Source organism: Typopeltis vanoorti, chromosome 7, assembly GCF_054136105.1.
Source record: "Typopeltis vanoorti isolate ZY-2024b chromosome 7, IOZ_Tvanoo_1.0, whole genome shotgun sequence".
Taxonomy (NCBI): domain Eukaryota; kingdom Metazoa; phylum Arthropoda; class Arachnida; order Uropygi; family Thelyphonidae; genus Typopeltis; species Typopeltis vanoorti.
The window spans coordinates 55,108,466-55,135,112 of record NC_143555.1 but is presented as its reverse complement, the minus strand read 5'-3'; the positions used below and the strand labels follow the sequence as shown (position 1 = coordinate 55,135,112).

At 36.1% G+C, this 26,647-nt stretch overlaps 1 protein-coding gene across 1 annotated transcript in view; it reads right to left on the bottom strand.

The window, feature by feature from the left end:
- The window catches only part of jar (Myosin heavy chain 95F jaguar), a 517,008-nt gene that overhangs the window by 361,260 nt on the left and 129,101 nt on the right, over positions 1-26,647 (bottom strand). The window contains exon 9 of the mRNA XM_090395608.1: positions 16,041-16,284. Coding sequence (XP_090251734.1) covers positions 16,041-16,284 — 244 coding nt within the window. The remainder of the gene's footprint in view (positions 1-16,040; positions 16,285-26,647) is intronic.

Sequence of the window (26,647 nt, the reverse complement as noted above, 5' to 3'; positions counted from 1 at the left end):
ATTTCTGTTTAGCAAAGTAGCAGATGATCTTCATAAAATGTGTAAAAAATGTGAACAAGATTTCATCATCATCATCAAATTTCTCACATATACCCTCTGAGGGTATACAGTATATTATAATAGCATTACATGAAAAACTTACATCATTAATAACTTCTAATTGACAATTTTACGGTACAATCTGCCTAGATCTTGGTCTTCTGAATCTTTTTCCTGCAATCCTGGCAGAGAGCACTTGTTTTGCTAACCTTTCTTCTCATTCGGATGACCATATGCCAACCCCTTCCCTGAGCTGTAACACATTCCTTAATGCTAACAATCTCACGGTCTTTCCTAATATCTTCATTTTTAATATGTTACTGTCACTGATGTCATTTGTTCTTTATCTTTAATCTTTATCAGAACTCTCCTATCTGTGGTCTCCAGTCTTTGATCAAGTTTTTTTTTTTTTTTATTTCTAGCTTGATGCTCTGATCCGTAACTTTAAAACTAGTTTAAACATGGTCTTAGAATAGAAGCTATTCAATTTTGCCAGAGAATACTGCAGACTTGTAGTGGATTTATTCTGAAGTACATATAAAATCATCTGCATAAACAAATTTTAAAACTAAAACAAAAACTAAGATTAACATTTCCACTTAATATCAGGTTTAAAACCACTTTCTCAGATAATTCAACACATATAGATGATGAATAACAATACATTTATTTATCATAATTTTTCATACAATGCACATCCTTGTCTCACACCTGATTTAACATCAAAATCTTCCTGTACCTCCTTCAATTCTAATTGCAGACTTACAACTCAAATATAGACTAAGTATTACTTGATATAATGTCCCATTTACACTATACACCTGTAGCATTTTGAACAGCTTTTCTCTTGTTGGAAGTTTTTCCAACTTGGTTATACTATAAATTAAAGATGGCAAGAAATTATATTCTTGGTTTAATCCTTTATCCAAGTGTAAGCAAACAAAGTTTGTGCCTAAAGTATTTTCAGGACAGGGCAACTCGTATATTATATAGAGGCTGATGGCTTCACATCACTTGCCTAAGTATCCCATAATGCAAAGTACATATCTTTACGGACATGTATAATGATATTCATTATAGGAAGGGTCACTACCCAGACCGGTTTCGATCTTTATTGAGGTGAAAAAGTAAAGAGTTGCTCATCATAGGCCTAGACTAGTTAGTATAGGGGTGCAAGAGAGCCTGATAGCATTAAGAGAAAGAAAAGACAGGGAGATAGCATGAGAGACAGAGAAAAAGCCTCAACTCTTTTATATCATCATACAGCCAAAGGCAATCAGTTTTCCCTTTTTCACCAATTTCATATAGATGAACAACCAAAAGACCAATCAAAACTAAAGCTCAAAGATGACTGATACCAAGGTGGTTAGCCCCATCTGGGTTAACTGCTTGCAGTTGGCCTTCTCTGCCTGGGATTTGCTCTCCAGTCACTCGTATATAGAGAGTAATGACTTCACATCACTTGCCTAAGTATCCCATAATACAAAGCAGATATCTTTACGGACGAGTTGCCCTGTCCTGAAAATACTTGGATAAAGGATTAAACCAAGAATATAATTTCTTGGCATCTTTAATTTGTAGAATAACCAAGTGAAAAAACTTCAACTCTCTCTAATCCAGGGTATTTTAATAATAAGGTGTGATGCCTTTTGACTACTCGTATATATATATATATATATATATATATATTCGTAAATTATATTAAACCAAAAATATAATTTCTTGGCATCTTTAATTTATAGCTTTTCTCTTGGCACCTTGTCATATGCCTTTTCCAGATATCCAAACTTAAATACAAATCCTAGTTATATTCCCATGATTTCTCCATGTTTTGTCTTAAAGTGAAAAAATGATCCTGACAACCTCTATTTGGCATGAATCCAGCTTATTCTTCTCCATGCATACCTTCCACTATTTTTCTCAGCTGTTTCTGAAGTATTCTTGTATAAATCATATCAGGAACACTCAGTAGGAAAATTCATCTCTAGTTCTTACATTGTTTTATTTCCCTTTTTACAGATGGGTACTATGAGAACTGTTCTGCAATCATCTGGAATTTGACCATCTGTCCAGACCTTCTGAATAATGCATTGCAGTCACTGCAAAACTTGTATTTATACCTCCTTTCCGCATTTCAGGTATTTGATAGCTTCTTCTACTTCAAGTGTTAAAAGATATTCCTGACTGCCTTTCTGTGGAGTGCTTACTACCATCATGCTGTCATTGCTTGTTTTATTTAGCAACCTTTCAAAGTAATTACTATAGATATCTAGAATACATTTATCTTCAGTTTTCATGTAATCTCTATCATCTCTGGTGTACACATCATAGAGATAACATTTCTATGTCTGATAATCATCGACTACCCTGCTGTTTAGATCACCAACAAGGACCAACTTTTACTTTTTTGTTGTTAGCTGCCATATCTAATGCCTTCAAAATTCCTCCTCTTCTTCCTTAAGAAGAGGAGGAATGTTCTCTGCTTGAAACTGCCTACCAATCAAGAAGTTATCCACATATTTAGTGTTGAATACTATAGCTACTTCTTTTTTTCTAATTATTATTGCCTGAATATAACATCTTCTATTTGTTTAGGAAGATCTCACTTTTTTTTTTTTTTTTTTTTTTTTTTTTTTTTGATTCTTTGTTTCAGTAATACCTATCATGTTGATCTGGTACTTATCCAAATCTTCAGCTAGTTCCATTTCTTTTCCATTCATGCTTCTTATGCTGATGGTGCCAATCTTGAATTCTGCTGATGTTGATTTTGGATTTCTTCTAGTAGCTGACTTTCTGCTGTTTGCTCTTGGTTGCCTGATGAAAACAATGAGGGTCTTGTTTAACCGGGATAGCCCAACCAGCATGAAATCCTGCCATGCTGTACCATCATTTTGTACAATGATTTAAGCCAATAAGAATACAATTTGGTTAGCTAAATCCCAAACTGCTAGCCTCATTCTCGTTTTTTTCAGTATCCAGGTAGATACCCAACAGAGTGCAACACAAAGTGATTGACATTAGGTCAGAAGCACTGGTTAGTTCTCCAATTTAACTCCTCCCCTCCCCCACCCCCATCCAAAAAAAAAAAAAAAATCTTTAAAATAGTCTCACATGCAGATCTTTGCAGAATGTCCTATGTAACTATAAGAGTACATGACACATGAATGCGAATCATCTCGTAGATCCCTTCATTCTTGTGGGAGCCACTATACAGTGGTTCTCATAAGAAAGTGATATTATGATTAGTACTACAAGAAGAACTTATGTCTTCAACAACTTACATCATTACTAACTTCCTATCTAGAAGTTTCCTCCAAATCAATCTGTTATCTTTCAAGACATTATCAGATCTTATATTTCTGTCTTCTAAGGCCCTTTTTGCTACATCAATCCACATATATCTTGGTCTTCCTCTGGATCTTTTTCCTGCCAACCTGGCAGAGAACACTTGTTTTGCTAATCTTTCCTCTCTCATTCTGTTTAAGTGACCATACCACTTAAGATTAGCTCTGCTAACATTCCTGGATATTAATAATGTCAAGCTCATTCCTAATATCCTCGCTTTTAATATGATATTGCCATTGATGCCATCTGTTCACACTACTAATCTTTCTCAGGAATCTCATATCTGTGATTTCTAAAGTGTGTCATTTCTAACCCAGCTCTCAGATCCACAAGTTCAAATTGGTTTGAACACTGTCATACATACAGATAAATTTAGTGTTTTGGCTAATTTCTCTCTTATTCCATATAAATTTATTCAGTTGACTTCCTACCATACCAGCTTCGTTGATTCTGTTATCTATTTCCATATGTAATTTACCATATTCACTAAAAACTGCCTAAGTAGATGAAATGTTTTACTTGTTCTACAGGTTCTCTATTCACAATGCAGTTGATAATTTCAATTTTCTGTCTATTTTCATTGTCATCTTATTACTAATTTTCATACCAAATTTATTACAACAGTTATTCAATTTAGTCAGAGAATCTTGCAGACTTGTACTGGATTATATAAAAGTATAACATCATCTGCATAAAGAGCTGAGATTAGCATCTCCAATTTTGATCAGGTTTAATATTGCTTTCCTTCATAATGTCATCCATATAGATGATGAAATAACAGAGGGGATAATGTATATTCTTGTCTGACACCAGGTTTAACATCAAACCATCTTCCTGTACTTCCTTCAATTCTAACTGCTGACTTACAACTCATATAAAGACTAAGTATTGCTTGATATAATACCTCATTGACACCATATTGTTGTCAGGGTCAGATTTTCACTTTACGTCAAATAGTTGAGAAATCATGGGAACATAACAAAGATCTGTATTTGAGTTTTGTAGACCTGCAAAAGGAATATGACAAGGTGCCATGAGAAAATCTATTCAAAATTCTACGGTTATATGGTGTCAATTGGACATTATATCATGCAATACTTAATCTTTATACGAGTTGAAAGTCAGCAGTAAGAATTGAAGGAAGTACAGGAAGATGTTTTGATGTTAAACCTGTTGTCAGACAAGGACTTTGGACTGTATAAATCTTACCAGGAACACTCAGTACGGAAATATCTCTGTAATTCTCACATTCACTTTTATTTCTTTCTTTTTTTTTTTTTTTTTTGATATTTGGGTACTATGACAGCTCTACTCCAATCATCTGGAATTTGTCCCTCTGTCCAGGCCTTCTGAACTATGCAGTGCAATCACTGAAGACATTTATACCTCAACAGTATGAATATGAATTCCTGATTGCATGCCCGTAAAGTATTTTTTACCACTGTGCTGTCATTGCTTGTTTCATTTAGCAATTTTTTGAAATAATTACTCTATACATCAAGGATATCTTTTTCTCCAGTTTTCATGTCATCTTTATCATCTCTAATTCCTTTTACAGCACTCTTTCCTCCATTTCTGAGCTTTTTTAACAGCCTCTAGAATATTTTGCAGCTTCCTGATATTTATTTTCTATGTTCTTACCAAAGTATTCCTATGACTTTTGTTTAGGTATCTTACATTTGTCTCTGTATTCTCTAATAGCACTAGCTGACTTATTTGACAGGAACTTTCAATATACTTTCTTATTTTCCTTCACTTCCTCTTTAATTCCTGTGTCCATCACGGAGTTCTGATTTTTCTATCCTTGCAGACAACCTCACTACATACCTCTCTAGCTGAATCAATCAATGTTTTCTTCCTGTTCTCACACTCTTTCATTATTTTCTTGAATAATGTTTGTGTATTTTAGTCTACAGTTCACATCTGAGAGCTGCTCAACTTCTATTCGCTTTAAAACTTTCTTACATGTTCTTCATTTCAATATGAAATTCAATTTAATCCTACTCAAGACTAAATAGTGATCACTTCCAGTTTCAAATCTTTTGTACACTCTAGTTTCCTGCACCAGTGGAAAAACATCACTATCAACAATATCATAGTCAATGAAACTTTTCTTATTCCATGTCTCTTCTCTCCATGTGAACTTATGCACATTTTTATGTTGGACCATTTTGCTAGTAATAACCAGTCCATGTTCTGAGCAGAAATCCAATAGGTATTTGCAATTATTAGCTTTGCTCTTTTCTTCAAATTTTCCAGTACATTTCTGTATGTCTGACAATCATTCCTTACTCTGCTATTTAGATCCCCAACAAGGACCCACTTTTCCTTTTTCATTGTGTGAGTAGCTTTCTCCAAAGTCTCAAAAAAATTCCTGCACTTCTACCTTAGTAGAACTGACAATAGTCACAAATAAGTCTCATTGTCCAGTTTCTCCATTCTGTTATTTGTCCACATCATTCTAATTGATACTGACTGCCATTCAAAAAGATTAGCCTTGTTTTAAGTGTTGAATACTATAACTACTCCTTCTTTTCCTTGATTGTCATTGCCTGAATATAACATCTTATATTAATTGCTCAGAAAGATTTCACCAGTTTTTGTCTTTTTTTGTTTCAGTCACCCCTATTATGTCAATTTGAAACTTATCCAATTCCTCAGCTAGCTCCATTTCTTTGCCATTCAGGCTTCTTATGATGATGATAGTACGGTGATGTTGAGTTCAGATGTGTTTCAGGATTTGTTCCAGTAGCTGACTTTTCACTGTTCACCCTGGTTCCTTGGCAAAAACAACGAGGGCCATGTTTATTTAATCAGACGACACCTCAGCCGACATGAAATTCTGTCATGTTGTGCCATCATTTTACTTGTGGTTTAGGCCAATAAGAATACAATTTGTCGGCTAAATACCAAATTGCCAGCCCATCCTGGTTCATTCAGTATCCAAGTGGATACCTAACAGGGTCCACCATGAGAAGGTGAGGATAGGACATTTGGTCAAAAGCCTGTCAGTTCTCCACATTCCTTTAAAGGCTATGTGGAAGTCTCCTCTCAGTTATACAGCTTTGACCCTTAAGCATCCCCGGTGGGAGGTCTACAAATTAAAAGTGTCCCAAATCTGTGTGCAGAAAATGCACACAGATTTATATTTTCTGTGTGCATTTAGGTGGATGTTAGCAGATCTTCTAATATGAGATTAATAATAAGAATAAAAAAAATAAATAAAAAACCAAGAAACATCTGGAACAGAGAGGGAAGGAAGTGGATCCTTAGGAGAGCAGACAAGGGAAGCCAGCTTCAAATGAGGCTTGAAAGAAATGCAGAAATTATATTTCTTTAAAGTTACAGCTATTTTTTCTTAAGTGCCCTGAATATAGGGGAATTGCAATGCCATTACTGTAGTCTGTATATTGAGAAAAATGCGAGATAGAGATAATTTGTAGATCTTTTTGGTATTGTCACATTAGACAAGAAATTTTGGCTAATAAAGGTAAGTTCAGCTGTATGGAAAGCCTGGATATAACAGACGTTAGAGGCCCTCTTGGCAAGGATTTTGATGACATCATACTGCTATTGCTGAGAAGAGTGATGATAGGAAAGTTTATGTATGTATCTACCTGTGTAGGTGGGTTTTCTTTAAACTCAGCAAGAAAGGATACCAATCAGCAGACATGTGATTATAGTATCGAAAAAAAGCAGGCTATAGTTATTTTCTTTTCCTATAGTGAACTGGATTCAGGGATGCTGGCTGTTGAGGTTGAGGAGGAGGAAACTGTGTCTGAGCCATGTGGCCAAATAAAGAACACACCATCAACATTTCTTTGCGAAATATAAGGTATAAGAATGGCAGTATCAAGAGCATGTTTTTCAAAATGCTCCGCATAGAAATTGGCTAGAGTAGGTGGAGAGCCCATGGAAGTACTTTGTGTTTAAATACGATATGGTGTTCTTCCAAGAAGTAATCAGTATGGATGGAGGAATTGAAGAGATGAATAATGTTAGGGGAGTATGAAATTGGTTGCAACATAAAAGCAAGTATTTTGGAGCAGTTTTCCATTTCATGTCTGGAATGAGAATAAGACATTTTGTGACAACAAAATTCTTGAACAGGACTGCAAAACATCATTTAACAAATGGTTCAGGTGATGAGTCATTGTAAATCTAGTGGCTGGCCAATGTCAGGTGGATGAAGGCTACTGCCTAAAACCACAGTGGGTGACATATCTCCAATTATCTGCTCTTCTTTGGAGTGCTACTCCAAATAACTATGATCTAACTTCATGTTGGCTACAGGAAATATTAATATATGCTAGGTAACCAGCAGTCTGCATGTCCCCATCCCACAGAACAGAAGAAATGTTTGAAATGGCCCAGGCTCCACATCAACTGGACCCAAGGTCAATTTGGATCAGTACTGTTTACAGACAAGTCCAAATTTGCTCTACAAAGAAATATCAGACATGTTGTTCTGGCATGGAGAGCACCAGGGACATGTTATCATCCCTCTAATAGGCATTTTTGGGACACTTATGGTGGAGGCATCTCTTTGGGCACATAGACCAACCTGTATGTGCTTCTTAACAGAACCACGAATGATGCTGCAACTCATAGAGACAAGTCCTAGATACCTTTGTTCTTCCATATGTGGAAAGATAGGGGAGACATTTATCCTACAAGACAATAATGCTCATCCACATCAAGCAAAGCTCAATGACCAATAACTTCAAGAAGAGACTATCATGAATTGGCTAGCCAGATCTACAGACGTTAATCATAATGAGCATGTCTGGGATGTTCTAGGTTTAATGGCTGAACACCATTATACCATTATAAACAGTATGAAACATCGTTGCGAGTGCTGTATTGCCATGAGAGGTGACCACATTACTTATTAAGGTTAACGATATCATTTTGACCTCTTGTTTATGACCATTGTCTTCATGTACCTATTTGTTACTAAATTAAACTATTTATTTACACTTGTTGTGGGTGTTTTTTGTTTTTCACATCTCATATCATACTGCTTTTCACAGAATTGCATAAAAATTCATCATACAGATTGGGTTATCATAATTTTTCTCTCTGTTCCTTATATGAAAACCAGTGTATATTAAAAAATAAAAAAATCTACAATCAAAGAACCTGCTACAACTCCAAAACAATAAAGAAAATTATCAACCATTTGTCACTGATCACAGAAGAGATGACTCATACAGAATCTCCATGCCATTCAATAAAGGTACTTCAGAACCAATTTCCCATATCCTGAATGAGGTAGAGATACTGAACTCCAAGATATGAGATAGGTTTTTGGTTCCATGATATTGTCTCTGAAAAATAAAATTCTACCTTTACTGCTGCCCAGTCCCATGCAACTGTAAGTTATTCTACTTCAAACATACAAGGGCAATCTTTTTCTAAATGCATCTCTGAACAGCAGGCCTACATTGCCTCAAAGAAACATCACAAACTGAGTCAAGCTGAATATGGAATCCCCAATACTAACAACAGGATAGGATCCTTTGGGATGATACTAAATTATCTGTGTAATTATTTGGTTCCCATAAACATGAACGTCTTTTTAAAGAAAATGTTGAAGTCCTTCTACATCATCCTAACCTCAACTTTAATGATACTTTTCATGCCAGTAGTTTATACTTACCCCCCCCCCCCCACAAACCTCTTTTGGATCATGATATTATATTTTCACTGGACTGTCTTGCGACTGTAAAAAGACATAAAAAGACTCCCTTTACCATGTACCTTCACTGCTGCTAGATTTTTGAATTTCATAATACGCTACACTGAAGATAGTTCACGATACATGTGCTGAAATATCTGTGCTATAATTAACCTTAGTCAATATAACTGTGCTTAATGTGCAACTTTACTTAAATGAATAGCACACAGTTCTCTTCATCAACAAATTTGTGAATAGATTAATAACATTCAAGCTTCTTGGAAGCTCTGATGATTCTATTATTATTTCCTCAATGAAGTGCAAGCTATTTTTGATTAACTATACTGATGTTTCTATGTGGAGCACCAATAGGAGAAAGAGATGTTTGCTAGACTGGAGGTAAGTATCTAGTGTGATGAAAGTGTTGTTGTCATCATCTCCTTGCAGGTTATTCATTACTCATACTCTATCCCTGAATGGATATGAGAACAAGATGCTTAACAATATTTCACAAACCCCACCCAAACATCGATAAAAGAATAAGAGTTCAAAGATACAGGCATCTTTTTTTATATCTGCATGTTATGGATAAAATCTCTCAGTTCCTTCAAAGTTGTGACATAAAAGTGGCTTTCGTTTCACTATTCAAGTTCTCCAGATAATTCCAGCCTCCAAAACTCATCATCCCCACTCCTAAAAAAAGAAGGCAGGAAGTCTACAAGATTCACTGTTTATGAAGCATTTGCAATGTTGATCAAATCAGATGCTCCAGAGATCTGCATGGCAGAGCCTTTTAAAATTACCAAAAAGAAAAGAAAACATAAATCTGGTTTAGCTTCCATACATCAAATGAAGACCAGTGGTACTTAAAAACAGAAATGCCTTACACTGAACATAACTGTTTTTTCAGGAAATTTAAGGTGGCTAATCCCTATCTCTTCCAAATTCTTGTTATAAGTATGCATGTATAAACTTTACCTAGAATACTCATTGGGGAAACTGCTTTGTAATTCTCTTTCTCTTTTTATAAAGAACCACAGAAGCTTAGCTACAATCATCTAAAATTTGATCTGACCAGGAAATCTGAATTATGCAGTGCAGACACTGCAGAATATTTATATTTCCATATCTGATAATTTTTAGTAAATATCATCTAATCCAGTGGTCTTTCCACATTTAATCACTTTGATGGCTTTTCTACTTCAAGTTCTGATATATGCTCCTCACCACATTCTCCTTCCTTATTTTCTACTGGTGTTCTGTCACTGCTTACCTCTTTTAACAAATCTTTAAAGTGACTACACCTGACACCCAGAACATCTTTATTTTCCATGGTCGGTCACATTCATTATCTGATTTCTTTTGAAGTATTCTGTCCTCCATTTCTAAGCCTTTTCAATAACACCTACAACATTTTGCATCTTCTTACCACCATTTTCCCATGACTTGTTTAGCTACATTTACATATAATTTAGCTTTCTTACATTTTCTATAATTTTTGAAGGACTCATACTGACTTACTTGCCAGGAACTATCAATATGATTACTTTTATTACTTTTTTTTTTTCTAGGATTGTCTCTTTAACGTCTTACGCACACCATGAAATTTTCTGATTTTTCTATCCTTGCAAACAACTTCACTACATGAATCCCTGGCCGAATCAATGAATATTTTCTTTGGAGTTTGCTGATGACTCTTAAAGGTGTGTTAGTTCCTTTCATTTTTTTTTTCTTTATTATTTGTGTATTTGTCTCTACACGTCATCCCTGAAAGCAGCTTTACTTTGATTCTTCTTAAAACTTCATATATATTTTTCAATATAAAGCTAATTCTGATCTTGCTGAAAACTAAATAGTGATTACTTCCTATTTCATATCCCCTGTATACTAAACCATAGTGAAGATAATCACTATCAACAATAACATAATCAACAGGAATCTAGCTCTCACTCAGGAGACCTTAGTAAAGATCAAAACTGGGTGGTGGTCCTCCCATAATGCATAGTATTATGTACGTCTAAAAGGACGTGTGCTTTGCATTAACAGACACTAAGGCAATTAATGTAAAGTCATCAGCCTCTATATTCAAGTAGTCTAGCCAAATAAAAAAAATGCAAACTTTTTTTTTTTTTATGTTGCTCACACATGAAAGGTTATTTGAAAACCTATAGTACATTTTGTACCATGGGTGGACTAAGGATTTTTTTTCTATTTTTTTTAATCAATTTTATATATATATATTTTTGTATTTTTAATTTATTTTTTACACAGTCCAGAAACCCTGCTTTACAGACCAAACATCGGAACCTTTTCAAGCCACTTCAGGTCTCCAACAAGCAGGGCAGTGGTCTCACAGTGGGCGATGAAATTCATCTATGTTTGCTTACACATGAATAAGCCATTAAACAAGAATATAATTTCTTGGCAAGTTTCATTAATTTGTTATCAAGTGAAACCACTTTCTACAATATTTCTTATTTCTTGTGTGTTCTGTCTCATGGGACTGGATGAAACTGTCCAGTGATGGAGTAACTGAGTGCTCGGCATTAGACCCTTCTCTTGGAATATCTGTAGCATCACCTGGTGCTGCTACAGACCAGGTGATGGAATAGATGGTGGAGATAGTATGCATAAACAAATTGATGAAATGAGTGGAAAGAGGGTAATTATTATGGGGTATTTCAACTATGGTAACATTGATTGGAAGGAGGAGAGGACACATGTGAGGAAGGAAATGGATTTTATTCAATTATTAAGGGATAACTATCTAAGACAGCATGTAATTGAAAATACAAGGGATGTGAGAGTGCTTGACCTGGTAATAGATCTCAGAATTTGACTGTAATGAATAATGACCATGTTGCCGCCTATTGGTGAGAGTGATCATAAGGTCTTGACCTGGAAGGTGGCTAAAGGTGTGGAATTTTCGGTTAATACAGGGTATATGTGGAATTACTGTGCTGGCAAGTATGACAAGCTTAGGAGATTGCTTGGATCAGTGCCATGGCATGTACAACTACAAGTGCTGGATGTCGATAGAGCATGGGAAGTGGTCAAGGAGCATTTACAGGAAGTTATGGCTGATTGTATACCTAGGGTCCGAATAGTACAACAAGTAGGCGTTAAATGGATGAATAACACCATTAAGCTTGAGCTGCAAAAAAAGAAACAACTGTGGAGGGAATTTAAAGAGAAAGGTGACCTGCAGGCACACGAACGGTATAAAGTGCAGGCCAGAAGAGTAATGAGCGTGGTAAAAAAAAGCAAAAGCGGATTATGAAAGGAAACTAGCTATGCAAGCTAAAGAGAATCTCAAACAGTTCTTTCAATATGCTGCAAGCAAGAAAATAACTGTACATGGCAAAATGATTTTAAGGAATGACGATGGTAAGGAGGTCACTGAATCAGTCGATATAGTGGAATTACTGAGCGAGCGCTTTGCAAGAGTATATCATCCAGGTGGTGACATTGAAAAAATGAAGGAACCATTAGTTTATACGGGAATTGTGATGAATAAAGTGGAGGTGAATAGTCTATTACAGAACCTTAATGTGAATACATCTGTGGGATAGGATGGTATATTGGCACGGGTCTTACGTGAAGCGGCTAAAGAATTATCAGTGCCCTTGACCATGTTGTTTAATTTGAGTTTCGGGTCTGGCTTAGTCCCAAAGGTGTGGAAAGAGGGGAAAATAGTTTCACTGCATAAAGGAGGATCCAAGACTACGGTTGCAAATTACCGACCGATCAGCATATCAGGAGTCGTTGTCAAGGTCTTGGAGAAAGTAGTCAAGGGAAAAATACAGGAATGGATTGATGAAAATGAGATACTGTACGGGGGACATTATGGCTTTGTGAAGGGTAGATCATGCCTCAGTAACTTGCTCAGGTTTTCTAACAACGTGACGGCTGAACTGGATAAGGGTAATGGGTTTACAGTGATACTTCTGTACCTGGCAAAGGCCTTTGACAAGATACCACATGGAATTCTAATCTGTAAACTACAACATATGGGAATGGATATAGGGTTGGTAAAATGGATAGGTGGTTGGTTGATGGAGAGATATCAAAGAGTAGTTTATTCAGGAGTAGAGTCCAAAAGACGGTGTGCTGTAGGGTTCTGTTTTTGGACCACTGCTGTTTAATTTGTTCATTAACGAAATAGGGAAGGATCTAAGAGGAACAGTTCATTTGTTCACTAATGATGCCAAGTTGGGTAGGGCGATAGTGAATGCAGAAGATGTCAAAATCTTGCAGGATGACTTGGATAGATTGGAGTTCTGGGCTAAGGAGAATGGATGTCAATTTAAAGTGACAAAATGTAAGGTTATGCATTTTGGGGTGAAAAGATTAGCAGCAGTATACCACATTGGTGGAACTGTACTCCAGGAGATTGATGAGGCCAGGGACTTGGGAGTGTTGGTGGATAGGAAGATGAAGTTTAGGGGGACACATTGCAAAAGTTGCTAAATCAGCTCATCAACTCACTTGGTTGTTGAAAAATACCTTGACAAGCAGAGACAAGCAAGTTATTGTACCTCTGTACCGAGCCTTGATAAGACCTCATCTCGACTACTGTGCCCAGATTTGGTCACCTCGGTTCCTTCTTGATGGGGAGAAGGTGGAGAGGATCCAGAGGCGAGTGACTAAGATGATAGCGGGTCTATGGAATGAACCATATGAGAACAGGTTGAAGATTTGTGGGTTGCAGAAATTAGTTGATAGGAGGAAAAGGGAGATATGATTGAGACATTCAAATTGCTAAAGGGTTTCTATAAGATAAATTCAGAGGATATTTTTGAGATCAGGACTGGTGGTAGGAGAACTAGGGGACACCTATGGAAGCTGGGCAAGAGTGTGGTTAGCAGGGGTGTTAGAGCTGGGTTCTTTACTTTTAGAGTGGTAAATGAGTGGAATAAGCTGCCAGAGTCTGTTGTGGGTGCTATGACGGTGAGTGAGTTCAAAGCAAGGTATGATAGATACTGTGAGAATGTCAAATAGTTGTGTGGACATGATGTTTAGGGCCTCCCTCGATGAGTCTAAGGACTCCCTGGAGTCGCCCGTAATAATAATATCTCAGGTGCACAGCATGCTGGATGGTTAGTCAACCAGCAACTAACAGCTGACTCAGAACTGGCACAAACAAGGGGAATCTGATCGCCTAGTTGAAACAAACTATTGTGATGACTATTGACACAATTCAGAGCATGGACAGTGCTCTGAACATGTAGGTGAAAGAAAACCAACGGTACAGGTAACCATGAAACTCTTCTTGGATATTTGGAATTGACATTCTTGGCCAAATTCACGGATAAACTAGGAAAGTTCTATTCCATTAGGGACAGGCCTCACATGTGCTTCGCTGTGAGGCAAGAAGACTCAGAGAAGTGCTCCAAAAATGTGGAGTTGGTTGTTCATACTGTCTCCCATAGTCTTTATTATAGACAATAAAGATTCTCTAGCATTAATATTGCTAGTCAATAGAAATAACCCTGATACCCTACATTCCACTACACTTGTAATCATAAGGTGCCCCTGATATTCTCCTCCCCTGTGCCTCACACACACACACACACACACACACACACACACACACACACACACACACGCACACACACACACACACAGAATCATCACGATCCCCTTTTACTGAATCTCAAAGCAATGGTGTGCTTCTTAAAATGAGTTGGTAAAATTAAAGAGAAGAGAGAAACCATAAGGTAAAACTCTACCAATGATGCAATGCAAAAAGAACCTCTAATAGGTTTAAGGCAAATAATAGTCTAATGTGGTGCATACACAGTAGAGATGATTATAAGAAAGATAGTTAAGCTGGTATGTAAGTTAGCAATAAGTTGAATAAATCAGAATGGGGTTCATATTCATATGCCTGTTCAAATTATCATCAGAAACTGATGCAATTCAACTGGGTACATCCAAGACTGGCTCTGACTTGGTGTGCAATGTTTCAAACACTGCAACTGGCAATAATCAATAACTACTAACAGTGGAATAAATATAGCTTACAGTAGTGAGGCTGTTCAGGCATGAACTGAATGCTTTAGGCTTGTACCCACATGTAAAATGAATGTCTTTAAGTATACATTTGGAATGATGACTGAATCAAATCAGAATCCTTTCTAGCCAATGCAGCAATAACATTCATGCTTAGTGTACTGAAAGGAAGGACTAGACAGAGTTACTTTTATACTGTTATAGTATGATAATAATGGTGACTTGTAGGTATAAGTCTCAGCATCAATAACAGTCAATCTCAGAAGAACTGCCACTATACTGCAATCTATTGAGACTCATCCTCTTGACTTTGTATGTTGCATACTGAATCTATTCTATTTGACATGTTTGCATTCAAGAAGATCACATTAATGTATTCAACTACAGCTACTCCTTTCTTTCTCCGATTACTATTAACAAATCATAACATCTTATAATTATTTATCAATATCACGTTTTAAACTTCTCCATCTTGTTAAACATTATAATTCATCTACAAATTACACTTGTTGTTCATTGATGTTCCTCGTGCTGATGGTGCTTGTCTTCAATGAGTGTGTTCCAGTAGCCAACTTTTTTTTTTACAGTTTGCTCTGGTTTCCTCAAGAAAATAATAAGTTGTTTAACTATGCAACATCCCAGCTGGCTTGATATCTCATTGTGCTATACCACCATTTTTTTTTTTTTTTTTTTTTTTTTTGCTTAAGATGCAAATACAATTTGGTTAGATATTCCCAAATTGCCATTTTCCATTCAGTAAGAAGAAAAGTTACAATTATTTGTTTATTCTTGTCATTTTTTTTTTTTTTTTGAATTAAAGTTCAGTTTCCGAATATTAGGATACTAGTTAAAGTATTTATTTGAATCCAGAAAAAAAAATTAAATCAGTTCTGCATCCATTCAGGTTTTTTAGATGTAAAAAATTATGTGTATAATCAATACAAATAAAATACATACATACATGTAAATAGTGCCTTTAGCTCCACCTTTACTAGTCTGCATAACACGGCTTAAAAGACTCTGTTTTAAATATTGTGGATCTACTTCCATTAAAGAAGCTGCTATCTGAAGTGACTGATCAGAGTGATTTGCCATCCGACAGCCACCTTTGCTGTCATCAGAATTGTCTTCAAATGTAACATTTCCTAGATGGAGTACTGCAGCAACAACAGTATATATATTAAGCCTCTCCTTTTGATCAAGCCCTGAAAAAAAGAAACTTGATTTATTCTCTAAATTATTCTGCAGGCTCATAGGCAAATGCATTCACAATGTACTTATTTCATCACTCATACAAACAGTAATACTTTAGACTTTGGAGATAATCTGAAATACTTAAGTCAGAATTACAAACCTCTTGGTAGTAAAATGGCATGTTTTACAGTCCTCAAACCCCTTTGGGGACTGTTTGTTATGTTAAAAAAAATAAATAAAGTACAGATGTTAAGTTCCTCAATATAAGTTTTAATTATAATTGTACTGCACTTATAAGATGCTTGTTAATTTAATAATTTTTATTTATACACTCATCAACATCAAATAATTGGCAGGTACCCTCAAGGGGTGTACAGGATATGTACACCCCTTGAGGGTGTACATATCCTGGCATTCCTAAAACGCTGCCGGGATAATCATGTCATCCCGAACTGTGTGAAATTTAAACACCGCTTCATCTCACAGAAAGCTCTCCGTATTTACAACCGTGCTAGCCAGGCATTACTTCGGGAGCAAATTACCGCTACACGCGGTTCCCTAGCCGACATAAACAGAGCTATTTCAACGCTAGAAAATGAGCTTTCACTTACGCTGAATCACGAGCTTTGGTCGATCCTACATGACGTCTCGTGTACGCCAGCTAAAAAAGAATTTGAACGAGTACGGAGCCGACATATCAACAAGTTTGATAAATTAATAAAGAACTCAGCGTCCAAACCTAAACTACAAACCGACACTGTTGTTAACCTTTCGTCAGCTACCTTAAAGCCAGAAGCACTCCACGCTCTGTCACGTGGTCACAACTTCACCATTGCTCCTAAGAAATTACCGGCCGAGGAATTAATGATCCAAATTGAACGCGGGATTCGCCAACTTCCAAACCACATCGCCAACGATATTAGATTGGATGTAGCCTGTGTTCTCAATAAAGCAAAACCTCCAAAATCCAACATATCCATTAGTGAATACAAGGCACTACAAGAATTGAAGAGAAACAAAAAAATAGTGATCACCAAAGCGGATAAGGGGAACGCCACTGTGGTACTCAATCTTAAAGCTACACAGGTAAGCTCGAGGCTTTATTATTAGATCGTTCCACTTACCTCCCTATTGATTACAATCCCACCAACTCACAAATTAGAAAACTTCATAGGCTCCTTAAGAAGGTCACTTCTTGGCCTGTGGAGATTACTAACAGACTAAAACCCTATAACTCTAGACCCCCCCGCATATATGGGCTCCCAAAAAATACACAAAGAAAATGTGCCATTACGTCCCATAGTGGATGGCATTGATTCCCCCACTTACAAACTAGCCAAGCATTTAGCCAAAGCGCTCTCACACTATACTGGCAATACACCATCACACATAAAAAACTCAGCCCACTTCAAAGCCAGTATAGAAAACCTTACATTCCAATATAATGACATAATGGTCAGTTTTGATGTCTCCTCCCTATTCACGAATGTCCCCCTCAAAGAAACCTTAGAGCTAATCCAAGCTAAATTTCCTCCCGATATCTCAGCCCTATTTCAGTTTACAATGAACTCAGGCTATTTCGTTTGGCAGGAAAAATTCTACAAACAGATAGAGGGGACAGCCATGGGTTCACCACTTTCCCCACCCTTGGCTAACTTCTTCATGGAGACGTTTGAAGAGAAAGCCTTAAACTCAGCCCCACAAAAACCTACCATATGGCTTCGCTACATTGATGATGTCTTCGCTATTTGGCCACATGGCCCGGATTCACTCCTCTCCTTCCTAACACACTTAAACAACCAACACCATAGAATCAAATTCACCATGGAAAAAGAGGAAAACAATAACTTCCCCTTCCTAGATACACTAGTCACCCGCCAACCTGATGGAACTTCGGTTTTCTCAGTTTATAGAAAACCCACCCATACAGGCAGATACATTCACCAACAATCCCACCCCCCCCCCTCACAACAATATGGAGTTATTAAAACATTATTCAATAGGGCAAAAATAATCTGTTCTAATGATCAAGCCCTAACCACTGAACTAAATCACATCCGTGACACTTTCTCAGCCAACGGCTACCCCCTCCAAAAAATACTTAACCCAGTTATCCACAACCCACCACCCCCTCCCCTTCACAAAAAAGATTACTCTAAATCCATCACCATTCCCTACATCCAAGGCACCTCAGAAAAAATCAATAAAATCTTAAAAAAACATGACTTGACAACTTGTTACAGACCACATAGAAAACTGGCATCCCTTATCCGCTCCACCAAAGACCAACTACTTCCCCTAGACCTACCTGGGGTATACCAGGTCCCTTGCAGCTGTAAACTGTCCTACTTTGGCCAAACAGGCAGGACAGCAAATATCAGAATATCAGAACACAAGGATTACATCCGATTTCACCAGTACAGTCACTCTGGGCTTGCAGACCATGCTCTTTATACTCGCCACAGAATAAGATGGAAGAAAGCCACAGTAATACACCGCAGCAAGTTCAAGTATGAAAGACTATTCATGGAATCAGCCTCGGCCCTTAGGAACATGCCAAACCTCAACAAATTTGGATGCATGAGACTGCCCCAAATTTGGGAAACGTTTATCAGAAGAACTTCAGCCCAAAGGCCAAGAACTACCAATATAGCCCGCCAGGGGGCACCATCAGGACTTTAGGAAAATGCTAGCTTCCTAGCTTTAGTCTCATTTGCTGTTATTAGTACTTGTGTGCACGTGTCTTAGTAGTAAGTTCCCAAGAAGATGGCAACGTGACGTTCGCCGAAATATCGGAAAGTATAAATTAAAGTTTATTTAATCTATATTTCTAGTATACGCTGTCAATTCCTTAAATATTAGTTATCATCTTCCTGTACTTCCTTCAATTCTAACTGCTGACTTACAACTCAAATAAAGACTAAGTATTGCTTGATATAATGCCCCGTTGACACCACATAACTGTAGCATATTGAATAGCTTCTCTCTTGGCACCTTGTCATATGCCTTTTCCAGATCGACGAAACTTAAATACAGATCTTTGTTATATTACCATGCTTTCTCAACTATTTGTCGTATAGTGAAGATCTGATCCTGACAGCTTCTATTTGGCCTGAATCCAGCTTGTTCTTCACCAAGCTTTTCTTCCACAATTCTTCTCAAGTATACTTGCATAGATCTTGCCAGGAACACTCAGTAGGGAAATACCTCTGTAATTCTCACATTCAGTTTTATTTCCTTTTTTATATATGTGTACTACGAGAGCTCTACTCCAATCATCGGGAATTTGCCCCTCTATCCAGGTCTTTTGAACTATGCAGTGTAGCCTAAGACTTTTATACCACCATACTTCAGCATTTCTGGTCAAATATCATCTATTCCTGCTGCCTTTCCACATTTCAAGCCTTTGATGGCTTTTTCTACTTCAAGTATGGATATGTATTCCTGACTGTGTGCCTGGTCAGTGTTTTTTACCACTGTGCTGTCATCACTGCTTGTTTCATTTAGCAATTTTTCAAAGTAGTTACTCCATACTTAAAGGATATCTTTTTCTCCCATTTTCATGTCACCTTTATCATCTCTAACTCCTTTTACGGCACTCTTTCCTCCGTTTCTAAGCTTCTTCAACAATCTCCAGAATATTTTGCAACCTTCTTGATATTTATTTTCTATATTCTTGCCAAAGTCCTCCCATGACTTTTGTTTAGCTAGTTTTACACAGTGTTTAGCTTTCTTACATTTGTCTCTGTAAGAGAATACATCCTTGTGCTCTTAGAGAAAAAGAGCACAAGCTGACTTATTTGCCAGGAACTTTTGATATGTTTTCTTCTTTTCCTTCACTGCCTCTTTAACTTCCTGTGTCCACCATGGAGTTCTGATTTTTTGATCCTTGCAGACAATCTCCCCACATGCCTCTCTGGCTGAATCAATCAGGGTTTTCTTCAAGGCTTGCCACTGAATCTGCAAGGCTTGGTTCCTGTTCTCAAACTCTTTCATTTTTTCTTCAATAAGCTTTGTGTATTTTAGTCAACAGTTCATATCTGAGAGTTGCTCAACTTTTATTCGCTCTAAAACTTTCTTACATGTTATTCTTTTCAATATGAAATTGAGTTTTATCCTGCTCAAGACTAAATAGTGATCACTTCCAATTTCAAATCCTCTGTACACTCTGGTGTCCTGCACCAGGGAGAAAACATCACTATCAACAATAACATAGTCAATGAGACTTTTCTTATTCCTTGCCTCTTCTCTCCATGTGAATTTGTACACATTTTTATGTTGGAACATGGTGTTAGTAATAAACAGTCCATGTCTTGAGCAGAAATCCAACAGGTATTTGTCATTATTATTAGCTTTGCTCTTTTCTCCAAATTTTCCCAAAATAAGTTTGTATGTCTGACAATCATTTCCTACTCTGCTATTTAGTTCCCCAACACGGACCAACTTTTCCTTTTTCATTGTGTCAGTAGCTTTCTCTAGAGCCTCAAAAAATTCCTCCACTTCTACCTTAGTAGAACCGTCTGTGGGACCATAGGCACAAATAAGTCTCATTGGCCAGTTCTCCATTCTCATATTTGCCCACATTACTCTACTTGAGATTGACTGCCATTCAAGAAGATTAGCCTCGTATTTTGTGTTGAATACTATGACTACTTCTTCTTTTCCTTGATTGTTATTGTCTGAATATAATATTTTGTATTTATTGCTCAGAAAGATCTCAACAGTTTTTGTCTTTTTTGTTTCAGTCACCACTATTATGTCGATCTGGTACTTATCTAATTCCTCAGCTAGCTCCATTTCTTTGCCATTCAGACTTGTTACGTTGATAGTACCAATCTTTAACTCTGGTGATGTTGAGTTGGGGTGTGCTTTCAGATTTGTTCCAGTAGCTGACTTTTCGCTGTTTGCCCTGGTTCCCTGGCGAAAATAACGGGGGCCTTGTGTAACCGAACGACGCCCCAGCCGGCATGAAATTTTTTCATGTTGTACCATCATTTTGTATATTGGTTTAAGCCAATAAGAATACAATTTGGTCAGTTAAATCCCAAATTGCCAGCCTATCCTCGTTCGTTCAGTATCCAGGTAGATACCCAACAGGGTGCACCATGAGAAGGTGAAGATTGGACATTAGGTCAGAAGCCCTGGTCGGTTCTCTGCATTCCTTTAAAGGCTATGTGGAGGTCTCCTCTCAGTTATACAGCTTTGACCCTTAAGCACCCCTATTTATACACTTTATATTTTAAAATAAAGTATATTACCAATATATGGAGTAAAACAATATTAGTTAGAATTAATGATTGCGTTGATAACTTCACTCTGTTCATTGTGAGTCAAGGCAGATAGTTTTTGCTCATTAGATTTCTTTATCAATTTCTGGAGTGCCTGAAAGTTGTACATTCACATACACTTTTCTTCCATTCTCTCTCTCTAATCTCAAATCACATTCATAGTTTTGCTGGTGACAGTACTCTCCATTCCATTTTTTTTTTTTTTTTTCATTCAAGAAAACATTGTAAGGCTCAAATGATTTAAGCTTCAAGAAACTCATATGATTATAATACATAACTATGCAGAAAATACTATATAACTATTGGAATGAAAGATTAACAGGAATTAAACTCAAAACATTAAAATGGCACATGACAATAATTACTGCTTATGCATAAGAACAGAATGGAAAGAAAGGGGAAAAAGTGACACACACTATAAAGAATTGCAGAATGTAATAAACATAACAAACAAAACATACTTTATTACTAGCAGGAGATATAAATTCCAGAATATTAAACAGAAAACTCAAAATAAATAAATAAATGATTATAGGTAGATTTGGTGAAGATATCTGTAATTGAAATGGATGCAAACTATGAGATTTTGAAATTTATAATATAAGAAATAATGAACTCTATATGTTAAGTCAGAGAATATAAAATTTAAACTATTTCAGTTTATCCTAGATAAAAGACTTAAATTTTTACTTTAAAATTAACAATTGAAAAGAGAAGAGAATTTCAAAAAGAGACACACATATGGCTTTTATTGATTGTGAATAAACTTTTAATAAAATTAACAGACACAAATTGCTTATTCTTGTAGATAAGCTAATATGTTTGTTAGACATAGCTTCTAATTTGCAACATTGCCACAATATAAGTAGTATAAAGAAAGGCAACTGAAGTTGGTCCTAGAGTCATAAAAGGTGACCCCCCCCCCCCCCAGTGGGCTAAATCGGGTTGTCTTGGCAGTTTGGCTGACGGACTTAGAATGTATATAAGAAATAATGAACTCTATATGTTAAGTCAGAGAATATAAAATTTAAACTATTTCAGTTTATCCTAGATAAAAGACTTAAATTTTTACTTTAAAATTAACAAGTGAAAAGAGAAGAGAATTTCAAAAAGAGACACACATATGGCTTTTATTGATTGTGAATAAACTTTTAATAAAATTAACAGACACAAATTGCTTATTCTTGTAGATAAGCTAATATGTTTGTTAGACATAGCTTCTAATTTGCAACATTGCCAAAATATAACTAGTATAAAGAAAGGCAACTGAAGTTGGTCCTAGAGTCATAAAAGGTGACCCCCCCCCCTAGTGGGCTAAATCGGGTTGTCTTGGCAGTTTGGCTGAGGGACTTAGAATGTATGCTTCCAATGTATGCTGGTCTTTGGTGGAGCAGATAAGAAATTGGCATTTCTTATCTGCTCCACCAAAGACCAGCCACTTTCCCTAGACCGACCTGGAGTATAACAGGTCCCTTGCAATTACACAGTCCTGCTATGGTCAAACAGGCAGGACAGCCAATATCAGGATATCCAAACACTAGGATTACATCTGGTTCCACCAATACAGCCACTCAGGACTTGCTGACCATGCTTTGGACACCACAGGATAAGCTGGAAGAAGGGCACCTTATTACACACAGAAAGTATGAAAGACTATTTCTTCTCTCTAATCTAATCTCTCTAAAAAACTTTACAAACCTCAACAAATTTGGGTACATGAGAATACCCTAAATTTGGGAAGCATTCATAGTCAGACAAATGGCCAAGGCAATCCAATTTAGTCCATAGGATGGACTTCTGTTACCTTTCTTCAGCCTCACTTGCATATTGTAGTGCCTGCATGAATACACCATCATTGTTTTGAGCTCCCTGAAGATGGCAACGTAACATTGCTGAAATATAGGTAGTTCTTAAAGTTTTTATAATTAATAATCTAGTTTATGTTGTCATTTCCTAAAAAAATTGTTTAACATATTCGCTCAACCTGACAAAAGGTGAAGGTGGCAAGTAAGAGAGTTTTGATTACCCTGACATGAAGGTGTTAAAATATTAGCTGATTTAAATATACACAGGATTAATATTATATATATATAGTTAAACACACGATTCAAGAAATGAAACAGCAGTCAAATAAGAAGAAATATCAGAATGGAGAGAGAGAGATATAAAGAGAAGTATAGCAGAAATGTGCTTTACTGTCCGACCACAGATCCGAGACCCTAGTCTGGCAACGTGCCAAGAAGAGTTAATTCATGTTGAAGGGGAAAAAGAAATAAAGGATGCACAAATTGGTCCCCAACACGTGATATCACGTGCTTTATACATAAAATTTTCGAACTGTTATACAAGCAAACCAGTTACCACTTTAAAAACTACAATGATCATAAAAGAAAAGTTAATTTTCCAACGTGTAATAAACAATTACATAAAAAAAATAATAAACAACTCATCTCACAAAACGGATTGATTACCCTATTATCGGAATGGATTCACCTTCTTTTGATATGCACAGAAATGTCGAAGGGTCTCGCATCTGTGGGTGTACTGTAATAGTTGTATTTTTTTTACTATTGTTATAATACTGTTGTAAATTAATAAAATTGTAAAATTATTCAATAGAATTTATGATACTTTAAACTACCTTCTGACTGGATGAAGTCAATTTTCATTGCATTGCCTAAAAAACCAAATACAAAAACTTGAAGATTTTAGATTGATTATTCTAATGAGTCAGATTCAAAATATTCCTAAAAATTATTCATAACAGAATACACCAAAAATGTGATGATTTCTTTAGTGAAACTCAGTTTTGTTTCACAAATGGAAGAGAAGCACTTTTTTGCTATGTATCTAAGCACAAAGACGGAGAGAACAACAAACTGACCTTTATTTATTCTATTGATTTTGAAAAGGCTTTTGATAAGGTCTGGTATTAAACTCATAAACATCTTAGAACAACTAGGCCTAGATAACAATTTCTACTGGAGACTTACTGCATCTGTCCTAACAGACAACATCAGGACAAGCAATATAAATTGCAAGAGGAGTGAGACAAGGATGTGTACTATCTCCACTTCTGTTTAACATCTACTCAGAAGTCTTATTTCTCAAGACTTTAGAGGGAAGAAAGAAAGGAAGGATAATTATAAATGGCCAATTAATAAATTGGCCATTTATAATTAAACAGACAACATCAGGACAAGCAATATAAATTGAAAGAGGAGTGAGACAAGGATGTGTACTATCTCCACTTCTGTTTAACATCTGCTCAGAAGTCTTATTTCTCAAGACTTTAGAAGGAAGAAAGGAAGGAGTAATTATAAATGGCCAATTAATAAATTGGCCATTTATACGCTATGCAAACGATACTGCTTTAATCACGACAAATATTCAATATCTTCAACTACTTCTAAAACGTGAACAAAGAAAACACAGAAATGGGCCTAAAAATTAACACAAAAACTTATAGGCAACAACCCTTCGATAACAGTTAACTTAATTCTAAATAAAAATAAAATTGAACAAGTGCATGGGAGTCCCATCTAGCCGCTTGTATATTTTTCCTTTCCAAAGGAAAGGAATGTAAAAATAAGCAAGGGTGAGGACTGATTAAAAAAAAAAAAAAAAAAAAAAAAAAAAAAAAAAAAAAAAAACATAATTTTAAAAAAATTAAAAACTCGGTCCAATTAAAATACTCAGAATTAATTATGGTCAATGAAAGCTAAAAAAAAATTTTTTAGCAGCAACTTCAATTGTGAACAATACCAACAGGGCTGTCCATACACAAGTTATTCAAGAGCTATAACAAGATGGATTTTAATGAAATTCTGCATCTGGAATTCTTTAAAAAAATTGTTGAGCCTTCCTAATTTCAGTTTCAATCAGACCATTTTCAAGGGCACAAAAATACAAAGCATATCAAAATTGTATATTTCAGTAACTTCACAATGGCTGAATGAATCAACAAAATTTTAGATTTATCACATTCATGATAAGATATTTGTGATTCAATTTTGATTTTAAGTGGAACATTTTGATCAACAAAATGATTCAAACTGACTTAAAATATAAAGAGCCAATAGGCTTCAATTCGGCAATGTGACATTATTTAAATTAAGGGGATATTAAATCCCACATTGTTTCAAAAACAAAAAAGAAACTCAAAGATCAGAATCAAAGAGTTTCATGCAGAATATAATAAACTATATAAAAGTATCAGCGAATACTAGCTAAGCCAAAGCACGTAGTCCAACACTAGGGCAACTCGTTGCAAAGGTGGGGAAAGTTCTGATCGTTATTCTTAGTATATCCCATAATGTAAAACCCATCTCCTAGGAGATGTATGATGTTATACATTATGGTGGAAGGTCACTACCAAGACTGGTTTCAACCTTTATTGAGGTCTCATCAGTGAGTAGGCAGACCAAATTAATACTAAGGGTGTAGCGAAAAGAACTTATATACTCTGCTATACGAGTTGTCAAAAAGGTGCACCCATTAAATTACTTAATGTATAACATCATACATCTCCTAGGAGATGGGTTTTACATTATGGGAAATACTAAGAATAGCGATCAGAACTTTCCCCACCTTTGCAACGAGTTGCCCTAGTGTTGGACTACGTGCTTTGGCTTACGCTAGTATTCGCCGATACTTTTATATAGTTTACGATATTCAGCATGAAACTCTTTGATTCCGATCTTTGAGTTTCTTATTTGGTTTTGAAACAATGTGGGATTTAATATCCCCTTAATTTAAATAATGATTCAAACTGATATTAATAACTCCATGCTGGCTGAAAATTAATGAAGTTTGTTATTTAGGGTCACTATTAAAATTTGTCAATTGAATTTTAGTTTCAATCAGGCCATTTATAGTGGCAAAATTAGGCAGTATGTGTCTAAAGTATATAGGCCACAAATGGGTCATTAATAAATGCACTATAATTTTTGATATGCTTGCTGAATTTTTACAGAGTACCATCACTTGATAGAACTCTTTGAATAATCTAAATATGTCATATAAACACCATGCCAGTTCTCATGAAAATAATGGAAATACCCAGAAATGAAAATTCAACAGTGAA